This window comes from Haliaeetus leucocephalus, unplaced genomic scaffold (genome assembly GCF_000737465.1).
Source record: "Haliaeetus leucocephalus isolate CR32 unplaced genomic scaffold, Haliaeetus_leucocephalus-4.0 Scaffold495, whole genome shotgun sequence".
NCBI lineage: Eukaryota > Metazoa > Chordata > Aves > Accipitriformes > Accipitridae > Haliaeetus > Haliaeetus leucocephalus.
In genome coordinates, this window is record NW_010972931.1 from 2,689,759 (window position 1) to 2,708,528 (window position 18,770).

General features: G+C 42.0%; 1 protein-coding gene across 1 annotated transcript in view; it reads right to left on the reverse strand.

Moving 5' to 3' along the window:
• The window catches only part of GRTP1 (growth hormone regulated TBC protein 1), a 39,571-nt gene extending 23,832 nt beyond the window's left edge, over positions 1–15,739 (reverse strand). The window contains exons 1-3 of the mRNA XM_010575642.1: positions 15,702–15,739; positions 13,749–13,900; positions 7,398–7,556 (exon numbers count right to left, since the gene is read on the reverse strand). Coding sequence (XP_010573944.1) covers positions 7,398–7,556; positions 13,749–13,900; positions 15,702–15,739 — 349 coding nt within the window. The remainder of the gene's footprint in view (positions 1–7,397; positions 7,557–13,748; positions 13,901–15,701) is intronic.
• Positions 15,740–18,770: the final 3,031 nt, after the last annotated feature.

The window sequence follows — 18,770 nt, forward strand, 5'->3', positions numbered from 1 at the left end:
AATGAAAGCAAACCAGACATTTAGACTGACAGAAACAACATGTACCAAATTTATCTAGCCAAGTGGCATAATATGAACTGCGCCTCTAGGAAAGCATATTCTCATAACAAGTCAGATGAACTTTCAATTGACTTGTTCAGTGAACTTCTACCAAACAGCTTAAAGAAAAAAAGTGTCCTGTTCCTGCAGCTGGTGACTTCCACTTAAAATCACTGTCTTAGAGTTTTTTGAAGTTTCTCCATGATGTGACCATGAGAAAAGTTGTTTCTTCATTGGTGCAAAATCACCGAGAAGGACAGTGATTTTTGATATCCAAGCAGCAGAGCACATCCCAGATGCTTCATGCTCAGTCCTAAACCAAGTTAAGGACTATGCAATTACTGACATTTCAAAACATTCATTTCTTCCACACTAAACATGAATAGTAGGACTCGTCTCTCATTACAAAGGTCTAAAAATTAGACATGCACGTTTGAGCTAGTCACCCAAAATTCCCTTTAGTTGTTGGCAAGAAACAGGCAAAGTTAATTTTTTGGCCTACTTCACTTCATAAAGAGGGAACCCAAAGACACTAGTCCAGACTTGTGCATCTGATTTTTAGAAGCTTAAGTTGGGGAGAAAAACCCTATTCAAAAGTTACTTTGAAGATTTTCAAAACCTAAGATTTATTAATAAAATATGAATAGTTGTTTTGGTTATATTTAACAACAACAAAAATTGGGTCGAAGTTAAAAAAAAATTCAGTAACAGCACTACTGTACAGATATCTATGTCCTAAGAGTTATCACTTCTTATCAGCCTTTTCCTGCATAAAAGAAGTCTCTTACAGCTTTGACACAAAGTTGAGCTGTAAGCAACCAAAGGAAGAAAGCTCCCCAAAAATCACAAGTAGTGTAATGGAAGTCACAAGTATTAAAAAGTTATCGCACTAATCACTACTTCTTCCTTTTAAAGTGAACAAATCATTTACAGAAATGGGAGGGCAGGGAAATATTTCACTTCACCTTTCATGTGACTGAAAAGAAAAACACAAGGAAAAAGACAATTTTTAAAAGGACTTGAGCAACAGCCAGTTGTAAGGTAAATAAATCTGTTTTGTTTCCTTCTTGGTAGCAAGAGCAGCATAGTATTTGCATAATCAAAATTTGTTTTTTTATTAAAGTATATGCTAGATGTTACAGAAAAGATTAATGCTGACATTTCAGTTACAGCTCTTCCCCTCAGCTATGCAGAACAAGGGTGCGGGGGAGTACAAGTCCATCACACACAGAGCACAGACTACTCAAACTGAACTCATCTTTAATTTCACAACCTGAGGAAGGCCTACAGTTGAGAGAATCAGCTCCAATTTGCTTTCTGATTGCAGAGCATGTTTTTTTCCACAAGGTCTGGGGGAAGTTTTCCCTAATTTTATGAAGGATTTAAAACTTTTCTTGTATTTAGTAACAGCATTTTAATTTGGGGGGAGGTGACAGGCACAAAAAGAAGATACAAGAGCTAGAAGTCTTTACACTTAATAGAAGATATGGGGCATGGTCTCACAGGGCTCCTTGTGCCAGATTATTATGTTGAGCACACCAAGAGCAGGGGGTCTCGCTTCCTCTCCATCCTCCCCTTTCTGCCCCATTTGCATGCTCTCCCTCTTCCTCCAGCTATCTGACTGCAAGGTGAGGGAAGTCAACCCTCGAGCACACACAGACTGATATGTTTTACCATACTACAAGACAACTGCCAGAGACGACTTGAGGCAAATGGCAGGAGCAGGCAAGAGCTCTTCACTTGACTTGAGCGTTTACACCCACTTTAGTACATCAGTCCCAGAGGAGACATCCAAACACTTCCTTCTGCTGCTCTGCGCAGCCCGCACTCTGACCTGCTATGCATTAATTGTCCTGGTTTCAGCTGGGATATAGTTAACTGTCTTCCTAGTAGCTGGTACAGTGCTGTGTTTTGAGTTCAGTATGTGAAGAATGTTGATAACACTGATGTTTTCAGTTGTTGCTCAGTAGGGTTTAGACTAGAGTCAAGGATTTTTCAGCTTCTCATGCCCAGCCAGGGCACCTGACCCAAACTGGCCAACAGTGTATTCCATACCATGGGACGTCCCATCTAGTTTAGGAACTGGGAAGTGGGGGGGCAGGGATTCGCCGCTCAGGGACTGGCTGGGTGTCGGTCGGCGGGTGGTGAGCAATTGCCCTGCGCATCATTTGTACATTTCAATCTTTTTATTACTACTGTTGTCATTTTATTAGTGTTATCATTATCATTATTAGTTTCTTCTTTTCTGTTCTATTAAATCGTTCTTATCTCAACCCAGGAGTTTTACTTCTTTTCCTGATTTTCTCCCCCATCCCACTGGATGGGGGGGAGTGAGTGAGCGGCTGCGTGGTGCTTAGTTGCTAGCTGGGGTTAAACCACGACAATTAATCTACTTCATTCTTGATAGACATTAGCATCCAAAGGAACACAGCCTCAAACTAGTCCAGTTTGGGGAAAAAAAATATCAGAATTGTTTTCAAGCAGGGAAATGAACATTAGAACTTTATATTCCTAGATAAACCCCAAAACTATGACCATCTTGTGGTTGTGTGCATATCTGCTGGCTACAACCAAACTAGGTGTAGGAGCATGGGACCAGGGAGAAGGCCTTTGCAGTAAATTCAGATTAAATCCCAATAGCATTTTTTTTAGATGATCTCTCAGTGCTGTGAGATGACAGTGTTACACTGCTGTGAAACAAAAACAATAGCTTTCCTTTCTTGTTGATTTATCCCTGTGCAGCAACCATGAGAAGACCATTGGCTTGTTTCTTGCTCTTCACAGGTCTGCAGTATTTCTACCTCTCATTTAATAATACAAACATAGGCAGAAAGCCACATTAGCCTCAGTTTATAAAACAGACACCTGTTTTGGTACCTGGAATCACAATTGTCAATGCTATTTCTAGAGCAAAGAGATTTAAATGTGCAGTCCTGAAAACTAATGCTTTTGTACCAGTCTTGTGCTTTTTATATTTAGGGTACTTCAAAAGTCAGCCACCTACAAGTCAACCTTCTGCATCTTGCCATGTTGTCCTTTCTGTTCTTACCTTCATATCCAGGTGCTTCCCACACCCTGACACAGCACCCAGTAAATTACACAGGTATTTTTTATAACTAACATCCTATACTGCACTTACAGTCACTTCTTTGCTACTGCTACATCTGCAACTTGAGTAGCTTCTGCTCTGAGTATCTTCCAGGCAGGTATTTTATTTTTTTTAACTAGTAAAGAGCAGAACAAAAATTTGCCTCGACTGCCAACTACAAGCATTCGAAAACTCCACTGCAAACCTCCAGAATAACGAGGTTAGGTCATCAATTACAACTTGTAAAAATAATATACTTAAAGGGTATTTTAAAATTGTTGTAACTGGATATTTAGGACTCATCTTCAAGCTTTTCCCTGCAATGCCTGGAACTAGAAATTGTTTTGGAGGTTTGGGGTTTTTGGTTTTTTTTGTTGTTGTTTTTTAAGTTAAGGTCAAGTTTGCTATCAGAGACACTGAGCCTCACACCACCACCAGCACCAAGTAACAGTTCAATAGCTTGCAGCAATCAAGAAAGCAAACAGGGTCAGGATTTCCCACAAAAGAACAATAATGCCACTGTATAAATCCGAGAAGCACCCACATAAATTCCAGTCCCCTTCATCTCCAAAAGGTGGTATCAGAATTGGAGAAATTGCAGAAGAGAATGGCAACAAGGAAGATCACAGGTATGAAATGGCTACCACACATAGTATAAAACAAGGTGGATTAGAGCTCCTTAGTTTGGACAGAGATGCTTATGAGCAAGACAGCACAAATCTGCAAAATCGTGAGCAAGGTAAATGACATGAAAAAGGAGCAACCAGATTTTTTTTGTGAATTTTTTCCCCATCCAGTGTGACTAACTACAAACATGCAGCATATGACTCGGGAACTCCCCAAACCACAGATAACTGGCGACTAGAAAAAGCATTCTGAGGAAGTATCACTACACACTTTACTCCTCCAGTTCCTCCTTTAGCTGTTCTGGTAGACAGAACACCAGGTGAGGTAGCCATTCAGATATGAACTGATATGGCTTCTCCTACAGAGAGCCAGAAGAGCTGACACAGCTGTTCCCCTTGCTCTTGCACAGTTAAATGCCCTAAACTCACATGAAAATTCCCAACCTTCACTAATAGTTTAACCCCATTCAGAGAAGCTTATTAGTGCTTTGACAGTAAAATATTCACTGTCTCCAGTGAAGTGGCAATGGCTATTTTTCAAATTACCTTTCTGAACCCGTCAAACTAAACTAAGATCCTGCAACTACTATCCAATCCACACAGTCAGATCCTTGCACCAGCAGTCATGCAGTGCGGTGCCGGCTCAGGGGACTGACTGATAAATATCAGACCCTGGCTTTCGTGGCACCTACAACTCCTCCTCATGAAACGCGAGAGTGGAAGTGTGGATATTAGCTGCATGTGCATGCAAGAGGACTTGCAGACACAGACATACTTACTCTGAAATTCAACAGTCCAGCCTAAGGGGGGCTTACTGCAAGGAAGCTACGTCAGCTTACACCCCAGCCTTTCTGTAACCAGCACGTAGCCTTTGCGTTAGGAGGACAGCCACATTTGTATCCTGCCGACATAATTTATCCTACTAAACTTTACTATAATAGGGCATGAACAACAAAGCTCAGTAGGAATGCATGCCCTTCTAAATGTGTACATAAACTAAGCCATGAAAATTTCCATCAAAATTTAGAGACCTGCATTCTTTAAGCTCTTATTTTGTTATATTTAGAGTAAGAAGCCTGCTGTCTTCTACATTTCACTTAAAAAAAAAAACAACACCCCCCCCCCCCCCCCAAAAACTATGTTCAAAGAGCAAATAGATAAAATAAAATCAGCAATAAAGCCCATCAGTTAAGGATCAGCAAGTTAAAAAGATTGGTGAAAGGACAGTTTAGATTTATTTAGCTGAAACACTTTTGCTGCTATTACTAATCAGATTTTTCTTTAAAGATTAGACCATTTCTCTACACAGTCTACCTGCACTTTTTAACCTGATTATATCCCATTAAAAACATTCCCATATTGAAAATAAGTTCCAAGCATACACAAAAATTGTTTGGAGCTTCTAGGCATGTAAAAGAAACAGGACACATTGGTTCTTACACAAGTTTTAAATTGAATTTGAAATAAAGTCTTTGGTTGGCCTTGTCCTCCTGCCCCTCCCCCTGAAGAAAAAGAAAGCATGGTGGTGGTTCTCTTGTTTTTAAACTGCAGCATTGTCCTGGGTGATAACTTTACAGCTAGACTGTTAGGACTAAATACAACACAATTGCCTGAAAATTTTGGAAACTGCAGACATGAGAAGTGAACAGCAGCAAGATTCCATGTTTTACTTTAGTTTACTGTTAAAAACAACTACAGTGATGGGAAAACAACACAGGCAGAAAAACTGAATGTCAGACAACAATTCACACTGAAACAGTCCTCAGCTAAAGCGCACTATAAAATACAGTCAACAGGTGCATTGAGTTTATTAAACACAAAGTTTCCATTCACCTTAAGTACTTTGCTCTTTCCATCCGTCATACATTTGCATCATTTCTTCCTTTCTGAAGAGAAATCTATCACCCTAGAGTCTGAGGACCTTTTTTTTTTTTTTTTCCCCTCCAATAAAATCCTCCAACCCATTTTTCTTTACCCATTCCCTCATTTGCTCCTTGTTAGTTTTCTTTCTGCAGTTTTCCAATCAATGTAGTAGCTCTTCGAAAACTTTATTTCCTCCATAATTCACAAATAGATCTTTATCTTCTTCCATTATTCCCCCTGAAATATTTTTATTTCACAGTATAACCTGTGTGAAAAGCCACCTACTGTCATGATATGATCCTTCGTGCCATTGTCTAGTATTGGAAAAGAAACTGTTTGCAAATCCCTCTTGTAGCATTTATACCCCAACTGAATACAGTTTGATTCTTCTCCAGGCTGGCTTTGGAAAGTCATCTTAGTAGCTCCCTCTATGAATAGAGGGAGTATTCATAGTTAGAGCTCTACTGTTTGTAGTTCTGAGCAGGATATGAGCCTGAAGATTTCTGGCTAGTCCTCATATTCATAGGAACATGAAAGTTTATGCTCCAAAATGCCTTAGTAAGGCGTGTAGTCCCAAAAGCCCACAGTGCTGCTGCTGCTGCTGTTGCAGGGAGAGGCGGAGGAGAAACTCAGCATAAACCAAAAAGTGTTCTGATGGTTATGCAACTTGAATAAAAATCCATAAAGCCCCAGCTTTAACTACCTGACTTTTTCAAGTGGAAAAAGACGACAACTGCACCGGCTATTCTAACAAAACAACCTCATCATTGTGCTTGTCCGGAGCACAGCCCAACCTCTCAACTCATTAATTGGGCAATTCCCCCAACATCAGCTTCTCTGCAAAAAACTCTGCTGCAGCAGGTTGAGAAGTTTCAGGACAAACATCAGTTACATCAAACTTCTACTTGCTTGTCCTCCCCTACTGCCTCTTTTAAACACCCAGTGGGCCAGTCTGAGGTCTGGTTGCCCTAATACCCTGTCACCAATTTTGGCCACCAATCAATGTTTGCAGACAGCACATATGAAACTGGATTAGTAGAGGAGGGGTATTTCTCCTCCTTTACTTCAGTTCTTTCAGGGATTTACATTTAGTGTTCAGGATTTCATGCATCAAGTGGATTTCCCCACCCCTCAGTTTGTCAAATTCCTTTTTAAACTAGTTCATGCTTCTGGCCTCAGCACCACCCTCCACTAACAAGTGCCACAATTCAGTAATACGCTCTTCTAAACCTGCAGCATGGCAAATTTCATTCAGTGTCCTTGGTTCTCATGTTACAAGAAACAAACAACAATTGCTCTCCATTCACACTCTCTACACCATCTATAATTTATATAGGTCTATCAGCAGCTTTTTCTCAGCAGCCTTTTTCCTTGAGCTGAAATCCTAGCATACTTCACCTGCCTCATACAGACACTGTATCACATCTTCAACCATCCCTGCTGCTCTTCCAGTGTCCTATTGGGAAAGAAGTAAGGAGAAACAGACCCAAAGGCAGGTCTCATGGTACAAAGTTATCACTTAGGAGAAACATAATAATGTTTTCTAGCTTGTTCTCTGTTCCTTCCCAAATAATTTTTAATCTTCCTTAATGCTTTTGATCACACGATGAACCTGGAAAGATCTGTGCTGTTAAAGAGTTTATGGCTAATCTAATTTACATGTTAATTCAGCTCTTAAACCACTACTACAGAAGCTAAGTTTTCCATTACATAAGTCAATCTCTGACATTTAAGGACATAGGACAGATAAACACAGATAAACAGTGTATCAAAACAATAACCTGTTTTGATTGCTTCAACCAGCTTGTCATTCTTCTCTCCTTCAAGCAGCCTGTGGTAATATCCAGGGTTTTGTTCCATGTTGGCTTGGGCCCCACTCACAATCATCCAGATCAATGCACGGTGTTCATTGGGGATGCCTTTCCTGATATATCTCTTCACTGCAAAACAAGAAGTTTGGTGGTTTGTTGTTTGGGGGTTTTTTGTTGGGTTTTTTTGGTTGGGTGGGTTTTTAAATACATAAAAAAAAATCCAGCTGTTTTTTTCTTTTGGAAATGAACAACAGAAAGTTGAGACTTCACAAGAAAACTCTTGACTAGACATTATTATGCTTTCTCTCCTATGCTACCATTTAGGATAAGCAGTTCCTTCTCGGCTACATAGTATATTTTAGACTCACTCCTAAGTTCTTGCCACTCGGACTCCCCACACAGATCTCTAGACTGAGGCTTTCCTCCCTCCTCTATTCCCCCATTAGGATTTTGAATCCTTTCCTCTTCCCACCTTTCCAGATAGAGATATGAACAGTAAAGTTGCCCCTTGATCTTTGTCTTTTTTTTCATTCAGATGAGCACTGACTTTTTCTTTCCCTATGTTACCAATGGCCTCCGACATGATAGCCCTTTCCATTTGCTTGGTTATGCTCTAGCATAAATGGCTATTTTAACATCACCCTAGGATTTCAGCTTAGCACGTAACCACTGAAAACACAGCAGAAACTGATAAATATGAAATCTGTGGCTACTGTCTAAATGAGCTTCTGGAAGAACTGGAGGTGTGAGTAAGCAGCAGATGATTTTTTCCTAGAATAACTGGGGAAGTCTTTTCAAATCTAAAGTAGCTCTTATCTCCTGCATCATATTCATCATCAGGGTGTGCTTTGGCAGTGGGGTTTAAGCAGATGATTCAGTGTAAATAACTAGGATGCAAGATTGCAGGAAGAAGCATCAGGCTAATGACAGCCAAAGCAGCTTCCTCCTAGGAATGGTATGAAAAATATTAATAAGGAGCCAATGCTGCTCATTGGTTCATAATCTTAAATCAGCATTACCCCTTCTGACCCAAAAAGACAGTCAAATGTTTGAGATCCTTCTGCTTTTTCCAGGGAGCCGAAAATGACAAAGGAAACAGACATTTCTTACCAAATGAATGAGACTGTATCAATTAGAGTATCAATTTCTCCTCCCTAAACTCCATACCACTCAAATGAGAGTGGGTATTTTTATTCCCTCCCCCCCCACCATTACCTAATCTGGTTTTATCCAGTCACAATGATCTGTAACAGAGTGAAACAAGGTTTTACAACAACTCAGCCAGCCACTTTCTAAATACATTGCACCTACCTGGAGCTGCCTATCCTTTAGGAGCCAAAGCTGCTTACCCAGTGTCCACAGAGAGATCTGTGCATCTCTAATGGGCATTTCACCCACCTAAAGTCTGGTACTTTCTCTCAAAGAAACACTCCTACCCTCAACATTTGCAATAAACACCTGGTCGTCAGGGTACAGTTTATGTTTAGCTTTTCAATGAGGATTTATACTATGGGTTACAGTCTCTACTGTTCTAGCTGCAAAGTAACTTTAACTACAACCTTCTTTTAGACAGACTGGAAATAATTTACTTGTTCCCATGGTTATTTAATAATCCCCACTTCATCTTTTTTACAAGATTTTGAACTCTAATGCTCAAGAAATCCTATAGATGGACATAGCAAATGCAGGAATGAGTACGAGGAACCAGTCCCATTTAGGTCAACAAGAAGAAACGTTCGGATGAGCCTGCAAGTGTCTCTAGAAGCAAATTTACTGGCTAAATTACTGGATTATCATATTCTAACACATAATTCCAATGATACTTTTTTATGGAAAAACTGTCAATTCTGAAAGCATAGCCACCATCCACATCCAACAATACATGTTAAATGCAAGAGAAGCAGGGACAAGCCTTTGACACTGGCACAAGGGGAAAGCAGCCCTGCAGCACAGCATACACTCATTATTCCTCAGTGTCCTCGTTCTCATGGTGATAGACAGCCAGAGGCTTGTATCACCCCAGGTGACTACCTACCCCTGCTCCCTGACTCCCTGAGGAATGGAAAAGCCCTTTACATGGTGCTTTTCTTCCTCACACTGTTATCATACTTGCCAGGATCTGCAAACTGGCATACAGTAGCAGTGAAGTAGTTTTGAAAACAAGGACAGTTGCAATTTAGTATGTTTTATATATACTTATATTATTTATATATGTCATATTCTATACATAAAATTGTATTGTCTTATACAAATATGCATTTATTTTGTTTTCTGTAGGCCCTCTTCCACATTACCCTCAGGAGGTAAAAGGCCCACAACAACAGTCCACACCACAGAATATCCTCCCACTGTAACATGTAAGAAGCTTTCACAGATGAAGCCGGATTGTGCATGTGTCTCCAGTCACACATCTGACTCCCAATTCTAAACCAAGGCCTTGATCTCTAAAGTAGCACTGCTGAATACCACCAAGCCCTGAGCATCCACACGCAGAATCACTCCCAGGATAACAACCACAGAGTACAGAACTCAGTCTAAGCTTTAAAACGTGTTATAAAGAAGTATCTTTATGTGAAATTTTTGCCTGTGTTCATTAACAAAATATGAAACGTCCATTTTTAAGCAAACAAAAGCAGTCTTAATAATTCCATGACCTCTGACACACAGTGCCAGTTTCTGCAGGTTTAGAGTCACGCTTTATTAATATGTTTTTCTTGCTACAATTAGTATGTTTTCTTGTTACTACCCTACATGTTATGGTAGTATTCTAGAACTGGTGATAAATGCCCCAAGTAACTTCAAGAGAAAAATATGCAGAAAATAACATTTTCCAATACTGTGCACTACTTACAGTAACAAGATTTAAAAATAAGTAAATCACTTTAAACCTGCCTGTCCTTGTTTAATGGTAGAACATGAAAATTTTGGAGGTTTTTCCTTCTAGGTGAAGTTGTATTTACCTTTTCCCCCCATTAGCATAGTCTATGGTGTAGAGAGAAACAAAGTTTATGTAGGAAAAGCCCATTTAAAAACTAAAATGATCTCGTCCAAACTATTCGAAGAGTGTGATTTTGAGAAGCATCTCACTTTTCAGTTACTAACAATTACTGTTGAATGCTCAGGAAACTAACTTGGACCCTAGAGGAAAAATTCTACAAAAGAGCTGAAAACAGCATAAAACAAGGAATTGAAAGTTTTATTTTACGAATATACCACAGATACAAAGCAGATCTGTGCTGTAAATGTTCAAGTTACAGTAAAACATGAAAACTGACTAAGATGGGCTGGAAGCCCTGAGCTGGAACAGAAGTGCTCCTGCTATCATCACTGTTTAGTACCATCACTTTCACTGTATTTTATCAGTCTCAAAGACTAGAAAGCACCTTCTGCTACTGGTCAGTTTTGATGAATCCACTTACAGCCAAATTCTTTTACATAGCATGCTTTTAGCCAGAATTAAGCTACTTTGGGCAATTATGTCAGACAGTTGCCCACCTGTAAACAAGACAGAGCAGAACGCTGTCTTTTGGTCCCATAAAGGTAGCAGCTGAATGGAGAAAAGCAAAAATTAAGAGGATATCAGTAGTCAGAGAGAGAGAAAAAGAGAGAGAGAGAGGAGGCAAGTGACCAAACACTGACTGAATATTCACATGTGCAGAGGAAACAGTTAAGATAACAAGGGTAGAGGGGGAAACAAAATACCAGAAAATAACAAAAAGGAAGAGACTGGAGAATGCGCAAAAGGAACTGTCAGTCAATATTCCCAAGGTCCGCCCTGCCGGAAGGCTGTAATCCAGAACAACAGGATACACTGCTTAATTACAGTTGTTAGAATGTAGTCTAATTATTTTTCTTTACAGTAGAACAGAATTATATACATACATATCACCCCGGATTGGAGGCAGACACAGCAGCATGTGAACACGCCACATTTCCAGACTGGAAAATTAACACAAGTCATCACTTCTTCCTGTTCACCCAGACAGGAATTATGAGCTTCTCTATGTGTAAAGACAAATGGGTGTGGAGCTACTGAGATACCACACGTACAATGCTTCTCTCACATCTACTCACAGCAGGACGCATTTTGAAAAGGCCCCAGTAGAACTCCAAATAAAGATATGGATTCACAGATACAGCTACTGCGTTTGGGGCGGGGGAAAATGGCAAATCAAATATTCTTCTTAATTCTAGCTTATGGCCAACCTGCAGCAGAGGGGAAGTTAATCAGAACCAGCAGCTCCTGAACAAAGCTTCAGAGCAATGAAATCAGATCCTGAAGGAGGGAAATGCAGTGTATTACAAGGCAGACCTTCTGCTCTCTGCCGGCCTGCAAGGAAATCACTGCAGGATAAAGCACATGCCTAAAAAACTGCTTACATAATTCTAAGTGCACATGCCACAGACTTCAATCTTCATACTGATACAAGAAGGGAGATATTTGAAAAATCAGTAATTGTACAGGTTAACCAGTTCCCTTCCTCTTCCGAGGTACCAGTTGAGGATAATGTGGGAGGCTTATTGTTAACAATGTAGAATGTACACTCAAAACTACATTTCCTCAACATTATTTATTCCAGTCACTCTCCTTAGAGCTACATATTACATATATGCATGAGAATGCACAGTCTACAAATTCAAGTATCTTTAGCAAAAGTTAGTAACATCAGAGATGATGTACCAGCCCACAAGGGCTTGCTACAGTCAAGAGCCATTGCCTGTGTCCATTCAGTGGATTTGTGGTATCCCATTTTGCACTATCAGTAGTAGCGTGTTGGAGATGATTAAAGCCACATTAATGGTTACTGCCATTACGTGGCTAGTGGGGCAGCATGACCACCGGTACTGAAGCCTGGTGGATAAGTTGAGAGATTTGGTCAGTTTTGGCTCTGAAATAAGACCAAGGGCATTCACACTGTTTGTATCACAATAGCATTCTGTGTCCATAATGCTGGAACAGGGAACACAAGGGAAGAGAAATGTAACAAACTCACAGAAATTGCTAAAAGCTGCCACTGTCACAGTTCACGCGTTTTTAGAGAAGAAGGAGATGAATCAAAACCTGAGATTATTTTTCCACAACAACTAGAAGACTAAGTTCTGCAGAATCTCAAAATCCTCACCAATTCAAAATACCGCACAGTTATTGCTATATTCAAACTTGACACCCTAAACAAAAGCTTCTTTACATTTGGAAGACAGAGAGTAGAAGTAGCTACTTGCTGGTTAGCAGCATATGATCTAGCCGCAATAGCTCAAACCTACATTTTCTGGGATTCCTCAGCCTTAAAATGGACATACATACACTAAATACACTGTTATACTTAAAATGTCTCACTAGTTACCACCTCATTCTTGGTGCCAAGAAAAAAAACGACCCCAAAACAACAAAACCACCAGAATCAGCAGTCAACATCTGCACCTGAAGCACAGCTCTAAATATTCAGCTGTTACAGTCAGTGCCTGATTAACTTTTGCTTAGTTTTACTCACTTTAACATACTTACAAAGAACTCTGCCCCACTCCAAAAGACTCCCAAAAGAAAGCAAGATGAATAGCATTATTAAGAGCAAAGAGGAAAATTTAGATGCTTATATGAAAAAATAACCCAGAGAAAGAGTGGGAGGAAAACCCCCCACCCTTCAGTTTCACAGGATTCCCTGCTACCTTCTGACTCCTTCCATTTATTTCTCCACATCTCTCTTGCAAGATAAAACATTACTAGAGGTTTTCTGGCTTTTTGAAGTGACCATTAACAGTTCCATCAGCATTTTATTCAATGTTTCATCAGCTCCTGCACTGATTTTACTTTCTTCATCAGGCATACAGCATCAGTTCTTAGTACACACCTTTTTAGCTGTGAGGTGAATATCACTTTACAAAATGAGGATAAGAAGAGCTAGAAAATCTCAACAATCTAAAAAACTGTCAAAGAGTGAGCAACTGAGAGCCCTGGGGTTCAATACAGTGTCTTCTACATAATCTCATATCTTTTTAAAGAGAGCACAGAGCAGACTACAATACAACAAACAGCTGTAAAACGGCATCTTGAAGTGCCAGTGGCCGTAATCTCTGTATTATGGATGTAGTAAGTTATTATAGCATATGCCAAAGAAGGATTACTCCTTCGTAAGCTTTAAATCAAATCAATGATCCCCCTAACAACAGCATACTTGCTTATGTATTATTACTGTTTATACTACTGTTTTTCATTTGAAGACAAAAATAGTATTTAACATTCTAAAACACAAACCAATTTAATACAATATATATTGGTTCCAGCATAATGCACTTTTACCTACAAACAGGCGTACAGCTCACCTTTTAAACTCTTCTGTATACTGTTATTCCCCTTTAGGAGCTTGGACCATTTTATTGCTCTTCTAGTGAGTACCACTAGATATCTGGAAAAGAAAGCTTCATAGGATGCATAATCAAAGTCTTCTGGCCTTTCAAACCCATATGGATCAACCCTACAAAATAAAAAAAAAATTCTTGTACAAATGTTTCTACATACCTGCAGCTGAAAAAAAAAATGTGCAAGTATGCTTTAAATAACTTCCAGTTGCTATTTCTAAAAGCAGCTCAAAACTCCCTCCAACAAAAACCTACTTTACACAAACCATCACACTCCATTGAGCATATCAAAGCTGTGTAAGTAAATGAATTTAAACATGCACTGTTCAGTCAGTTTTACAGACTTCACTACTTTCAGAAGTAAGGAGTTTTTAGAGCACAGGGTCCATTGTGTGCAAAACTGACCCAAATTACGACCACACAGAAGTCTGGGAGGTATTTTTCTCCACAATACAGACAAACAGTTGAAAAGTATGAAGGTATAGCACAATAGCTCAAATATGGCCTGAACTCACTTTCCACACGGTTCTGCACAGAAAAATAACAACAAAAAGTGTAGCAAGTTCCAAAGATGATTTTTAAAAGGGGTAATTTCTGAAATTATCTTCGTGAAAGTATACAGCTTGGAAAAAAAACACAAATCCTTGTGTCAATCTACCCTCTTTGTATGTAGTACCAAAAATGCTTATTTTATTATCTTTAACAGTTTTTCAGTGTTGCAGCACGACACTGATAGAGTTTCAGAACTGGAAGTCTGATTCTGTTTTAGCTTGATATATGAAGTCACCTTGCTAAACTAGATTTACAGCAACTTCCCAGGATGCTTTATACCCACCAATTAACAACCTGAGTACAGAACACTCATAGGCTTCGTAGAAGTTAAACAGGCAGAGGGGTCTGTCTACGCAGAAAAGTTTGCAAGACAGACATGGAGGCCTGACTTCCAAAACCACTGCCCACTTCATTCATGGAGAAGGAATTTGCCCATGGAGCGGCACCGGCACAGCCTTGGGTAAACTCCAGCTCACAGGATTGTCACGGGTAGTAAAAGCATGAATCAGAAGAGGAACATTTTCATACTTAGACCTTCAATTGGTATTACCTAATTGGCTGTTAGAAGAGTCACCTTTGTACCCATGTACTCCCCAAACCTGACACAAAACCCACGGGTGTAAAAAAAACCCCCAACACCGGTTTCTCTGAAGGCACGGAACGTGAAAACCCGCACACAAAAAAATCCTAACACCTCCACGAACGCACATGTCATATTTATGCCAGTGACTGCCCAGGCAGCAAGCACAGAATAATTTCACTCTCAGCTCCATTCCTGAGGTAAAAAGGGAAAATAAAGAGCCAGGAAGTACGGTTTTAAGGAAGTTACCTTCCCTAACCTGCCTCCAGGCAGCGAGGGTTGCCATTGCTCCTCGCTGCCCTCACCTTTCGCCGGTTTGTGCCGGGGATTTCCCCCGGGGAGAAGGCCTCTCCCCCCCGCAGACCCCTCGGCCGCGTCCCGCCGCCCCCCCGCCCCAAACCCCGAGGGCTCTGAGAGGAATATCTCGCTCTCCCCGCATCAACCGGCTCCAAATTCACCCTCCACCACCGCTCCCCTCAGCCCTTCGTGTTTCTGGGCAAAAAAAAGCCAAACGCCCTGCTTGGGCGCTGAGAGTCACCGCTCCCGCCTCGCTCCCTCCCTCAGCCAGCGTGCCGCAGATTCACAAGAAAGTTGTAAAAGCGGTATTTTTAAAACGCGACACGCACACACTCCCCCCACACACACATCCTCCGCCCCGGCACAGCCCGGGTGGGAGCGGCCACGGCCGGTCCCGGCGGGACGGGGACACACACACACACCCCCCCCCGGACTCTCCCCTCAGAGCCGCCCCGCCACTCGAGCCGGGCGGCCCGCAGCAGCCCTACCTGTACGCCCATTCCCGCCCGTCCTCTCGCTTCTCCATCGGCCTCCCCCCTCCTCCTCCCCGCCTCCCCCGGCGGGGAACGCGGCGCCTCCGGCCGCGGGGGTCGGTCTCTCCTCAGGCCGAAGAACGCGGCGGCCCCATAGGGGAACGGCTCCCAAGTTCGACTCCTTCTCCTTTGCCGCCCTCCCAGGGGCGGGGGCGTCCGCCGGGTCCCGCCTCCCATGGCAGGGGACGGGGACGGGCCGGGACGGGGGGTCGGTCCCGGTCCCCTCGAACGGGGAAGAGATGTTGGTCCGATTCTGGTGGTGTTTTAGATTCGTCTACTTCGCTTTTCTGTCACGGCTTGGGGAAAAATTAAAAAAAAAATAAAATCCGAGTGTTTTAGCGGGAGGGGAGTGTCTCACTGACATGGAGGGAGAGCGGCTGCAGGTACGGCCCTTCAAACCGAAGGAATTTCCCCACAAGCAACGAGAAGGGGTGGTTGTGTCAGTATTTCGGTTTGCTTGGTTGCACTGGGCTTCCCCCCCCCCGAATCCTCACTCTCTTCCATTTAATTTCCCCAGAATAAAGTCAATGCTTTGTTACACGGAAACCTCACCAACTTCAGCTTCTGCCCGCTTACCTTTCCGCCATAAGCTAACAATCATTCAAATATTATTTAATAATAAATGGCAGGTTGTCAAAAACGTGGAGTAATACTACCCAAAATCACATCCAAAAAGGTTTCCCCATTTCCAGCTCTAACACTAGCACACTGCCCTTCACCTTCGGAGATATCAAACAAACCCCAAAACCCACATGGACTCTGCCCTACCTGGCCGCCAGCAGCTTAAATTCATAACATGCTGTGTAACAGAAGGGAGAGAGCGAAATTATACCCCTGGTTGTCCTTTCTGAATCAAGTTCTGACTCTGCACCCAGCAAAGCGCTTGGAAAATTACAGCTACTGCCGGAGAAACATTATCGCGTTCAGCCAGCGAGTTAAGAGCTGCTGAAGACAACAGATGGGATTTCACAAGGGAGAGCAACAGTTGTTCCCTCCCAGCACACTCCTGGAGAAAGCTACCTCCTCTCCGAGGGATCAAAGGCGATCACCCACACAGAAATGTGGAAGTAGTTCGGCTCCAACGGCGGGGAAAAAATACGGAGATTTATACTTGGTCTAACTGCCATCACAGAGCCCTAGAAGTTCACGACTGTTCGGCAAAACATAATATTTTAAATTTTTTTTTTTTTTTGGTGGTAAAATTCTGTGCTTCAGCAGGCGTAGGGCTTTTCCTGCAGGAGAGCGGTCCCACTCAAATTACTGTGCGGCGTCACGAACACGCTCGGGTACTGGCAGGACTGGAACCTGATTACAAACCAGCCCGTGCCAAGCCTCTGCTTTGACATCCCGCCAGCGTTGCCTTGGCAGAGCGTAGGATGTTTGCCTGCTCTGCGAACAGCTCTGCCCCACTGACTTGGTCAAAGTCGCACAGAAAATCCTTGGCAGAGCTGTGAATAGAAGGAGGCGACGGTGTCCCACAGAAGGGAAGAAGGAAGCCTCAGTTAGCCTGAATACCCCTTTCACCCCCAAATCCTGAAGCCACAGGCTTGTTTGGTAACAGGGTGATACTTCACCTGACAAAGTCAGGCTCCTCGGTGCATGTTCCTTTTAAAATGGACCCGTCAAAAGTTCCCTGCAAGCAGCAGATTGTTTCTGTGATTAATTAAGGGTACATCTGCAGTGCATCAAGGGTAGCCTTGTCTATACCACAGTGCATTTTTACTGTCAGCAAGCCTTAAATGTTATATACGGTTTCTGTTGCTCTAATACAAGCATAACAACTGCGTGGTTCACCCAGATCTATGCCCGTTTCACACAAAGGCTCCTATCAAGAAACTTCACATAACTCCTGTTAAAGAAGCAACTTAGAATGCTAATCGATTAATAAAAATAATTCCTAAATTTCAGTGCAATAATTGCATCCCCATATTACGGCTGATAAATGAATCAGCCTGCTACTGTCTGGCAATAGATAATACCTTGGTTGTCCTTCACAGGGTACCAATGCTGCTCTCTTCTGGGCAGATTATATCATGCTGCTTTTAAAGGCATTCAAAGAAACTAGTGCATAAACCCTCGAATCTGAGAACTGCATGTGCTTGGTGTTGTGATCAGCAGAAAAGGACACTATTTACTTTTGATCCTTTACTTCTGAAGGAGTTGGTGGCAGTGGCAGAGTGCAGGAGGGCAGACTTCGGTGACGTTCAGACCAGTGAAGCTCACAGCCTTCCTACCTACCCCCTGGCACGAAGGAAATGTACCTTACCTAACTTCCCCCCCCCTTTTGCATCTAAACCTTCTCCCTGTAGTTTTTACATTATGGTGAACGTGTTTGGTAGGAAGTCCTAACCCGCTGCTGCCAGAGTAAGTCCTTAAAATAGTGACTTCCCTTTAAGGGTAGGCATTTAGATGTGTTCCCTGCAAAGGCAGATGAAGACAGCAGACAAGTGTTTCACGGGCTAGGGCATTCAAAGTTTTGCTTGTCCTATACCCTGTATTTTAGCGAGCAAGGCTTCCCTGCTTGTGTTTGCAGAGCGGTTGTTGTTCAATAACAATACCAGCAAAATTTTCAGCCTTATTGGGAATTAGTCTGGGGTGGCTTTATGCTTCCCAAAGCTGTGAAATGTGTGCTACTCCACGTATGCTTGATGTATCAGCAGTGCTGAAACGTGGTCCAGCTTCTCATGTACCACCCCAAGGCCGTTGTTACTTCTAGGACAAAACTGGGGACGGAGCATCAGGAGAAAGCCTTTGATAATATTTATGCCTGAAAGTATTTCCTTGGCTGCCTGTGGGGGCCGTAAGGATTCTTTACCCACCCAAGAATGGAAGAAATATCTTTATTATTTTGTGTATCATAAACGTGTCTGTTTTCTTGCCTGAGGTTCTCTTTGCTGGCTGCAGGAATGTCAAAGAAAAGAAATTGTTAGGGGGAAGCAAAGTGCAATAGGACCAAGAAAGGGATAAGGTGTGTGTGGATACAGTGTGTCTACTGTTTTTAAGACAGCATGGGTGAGCCTGTTT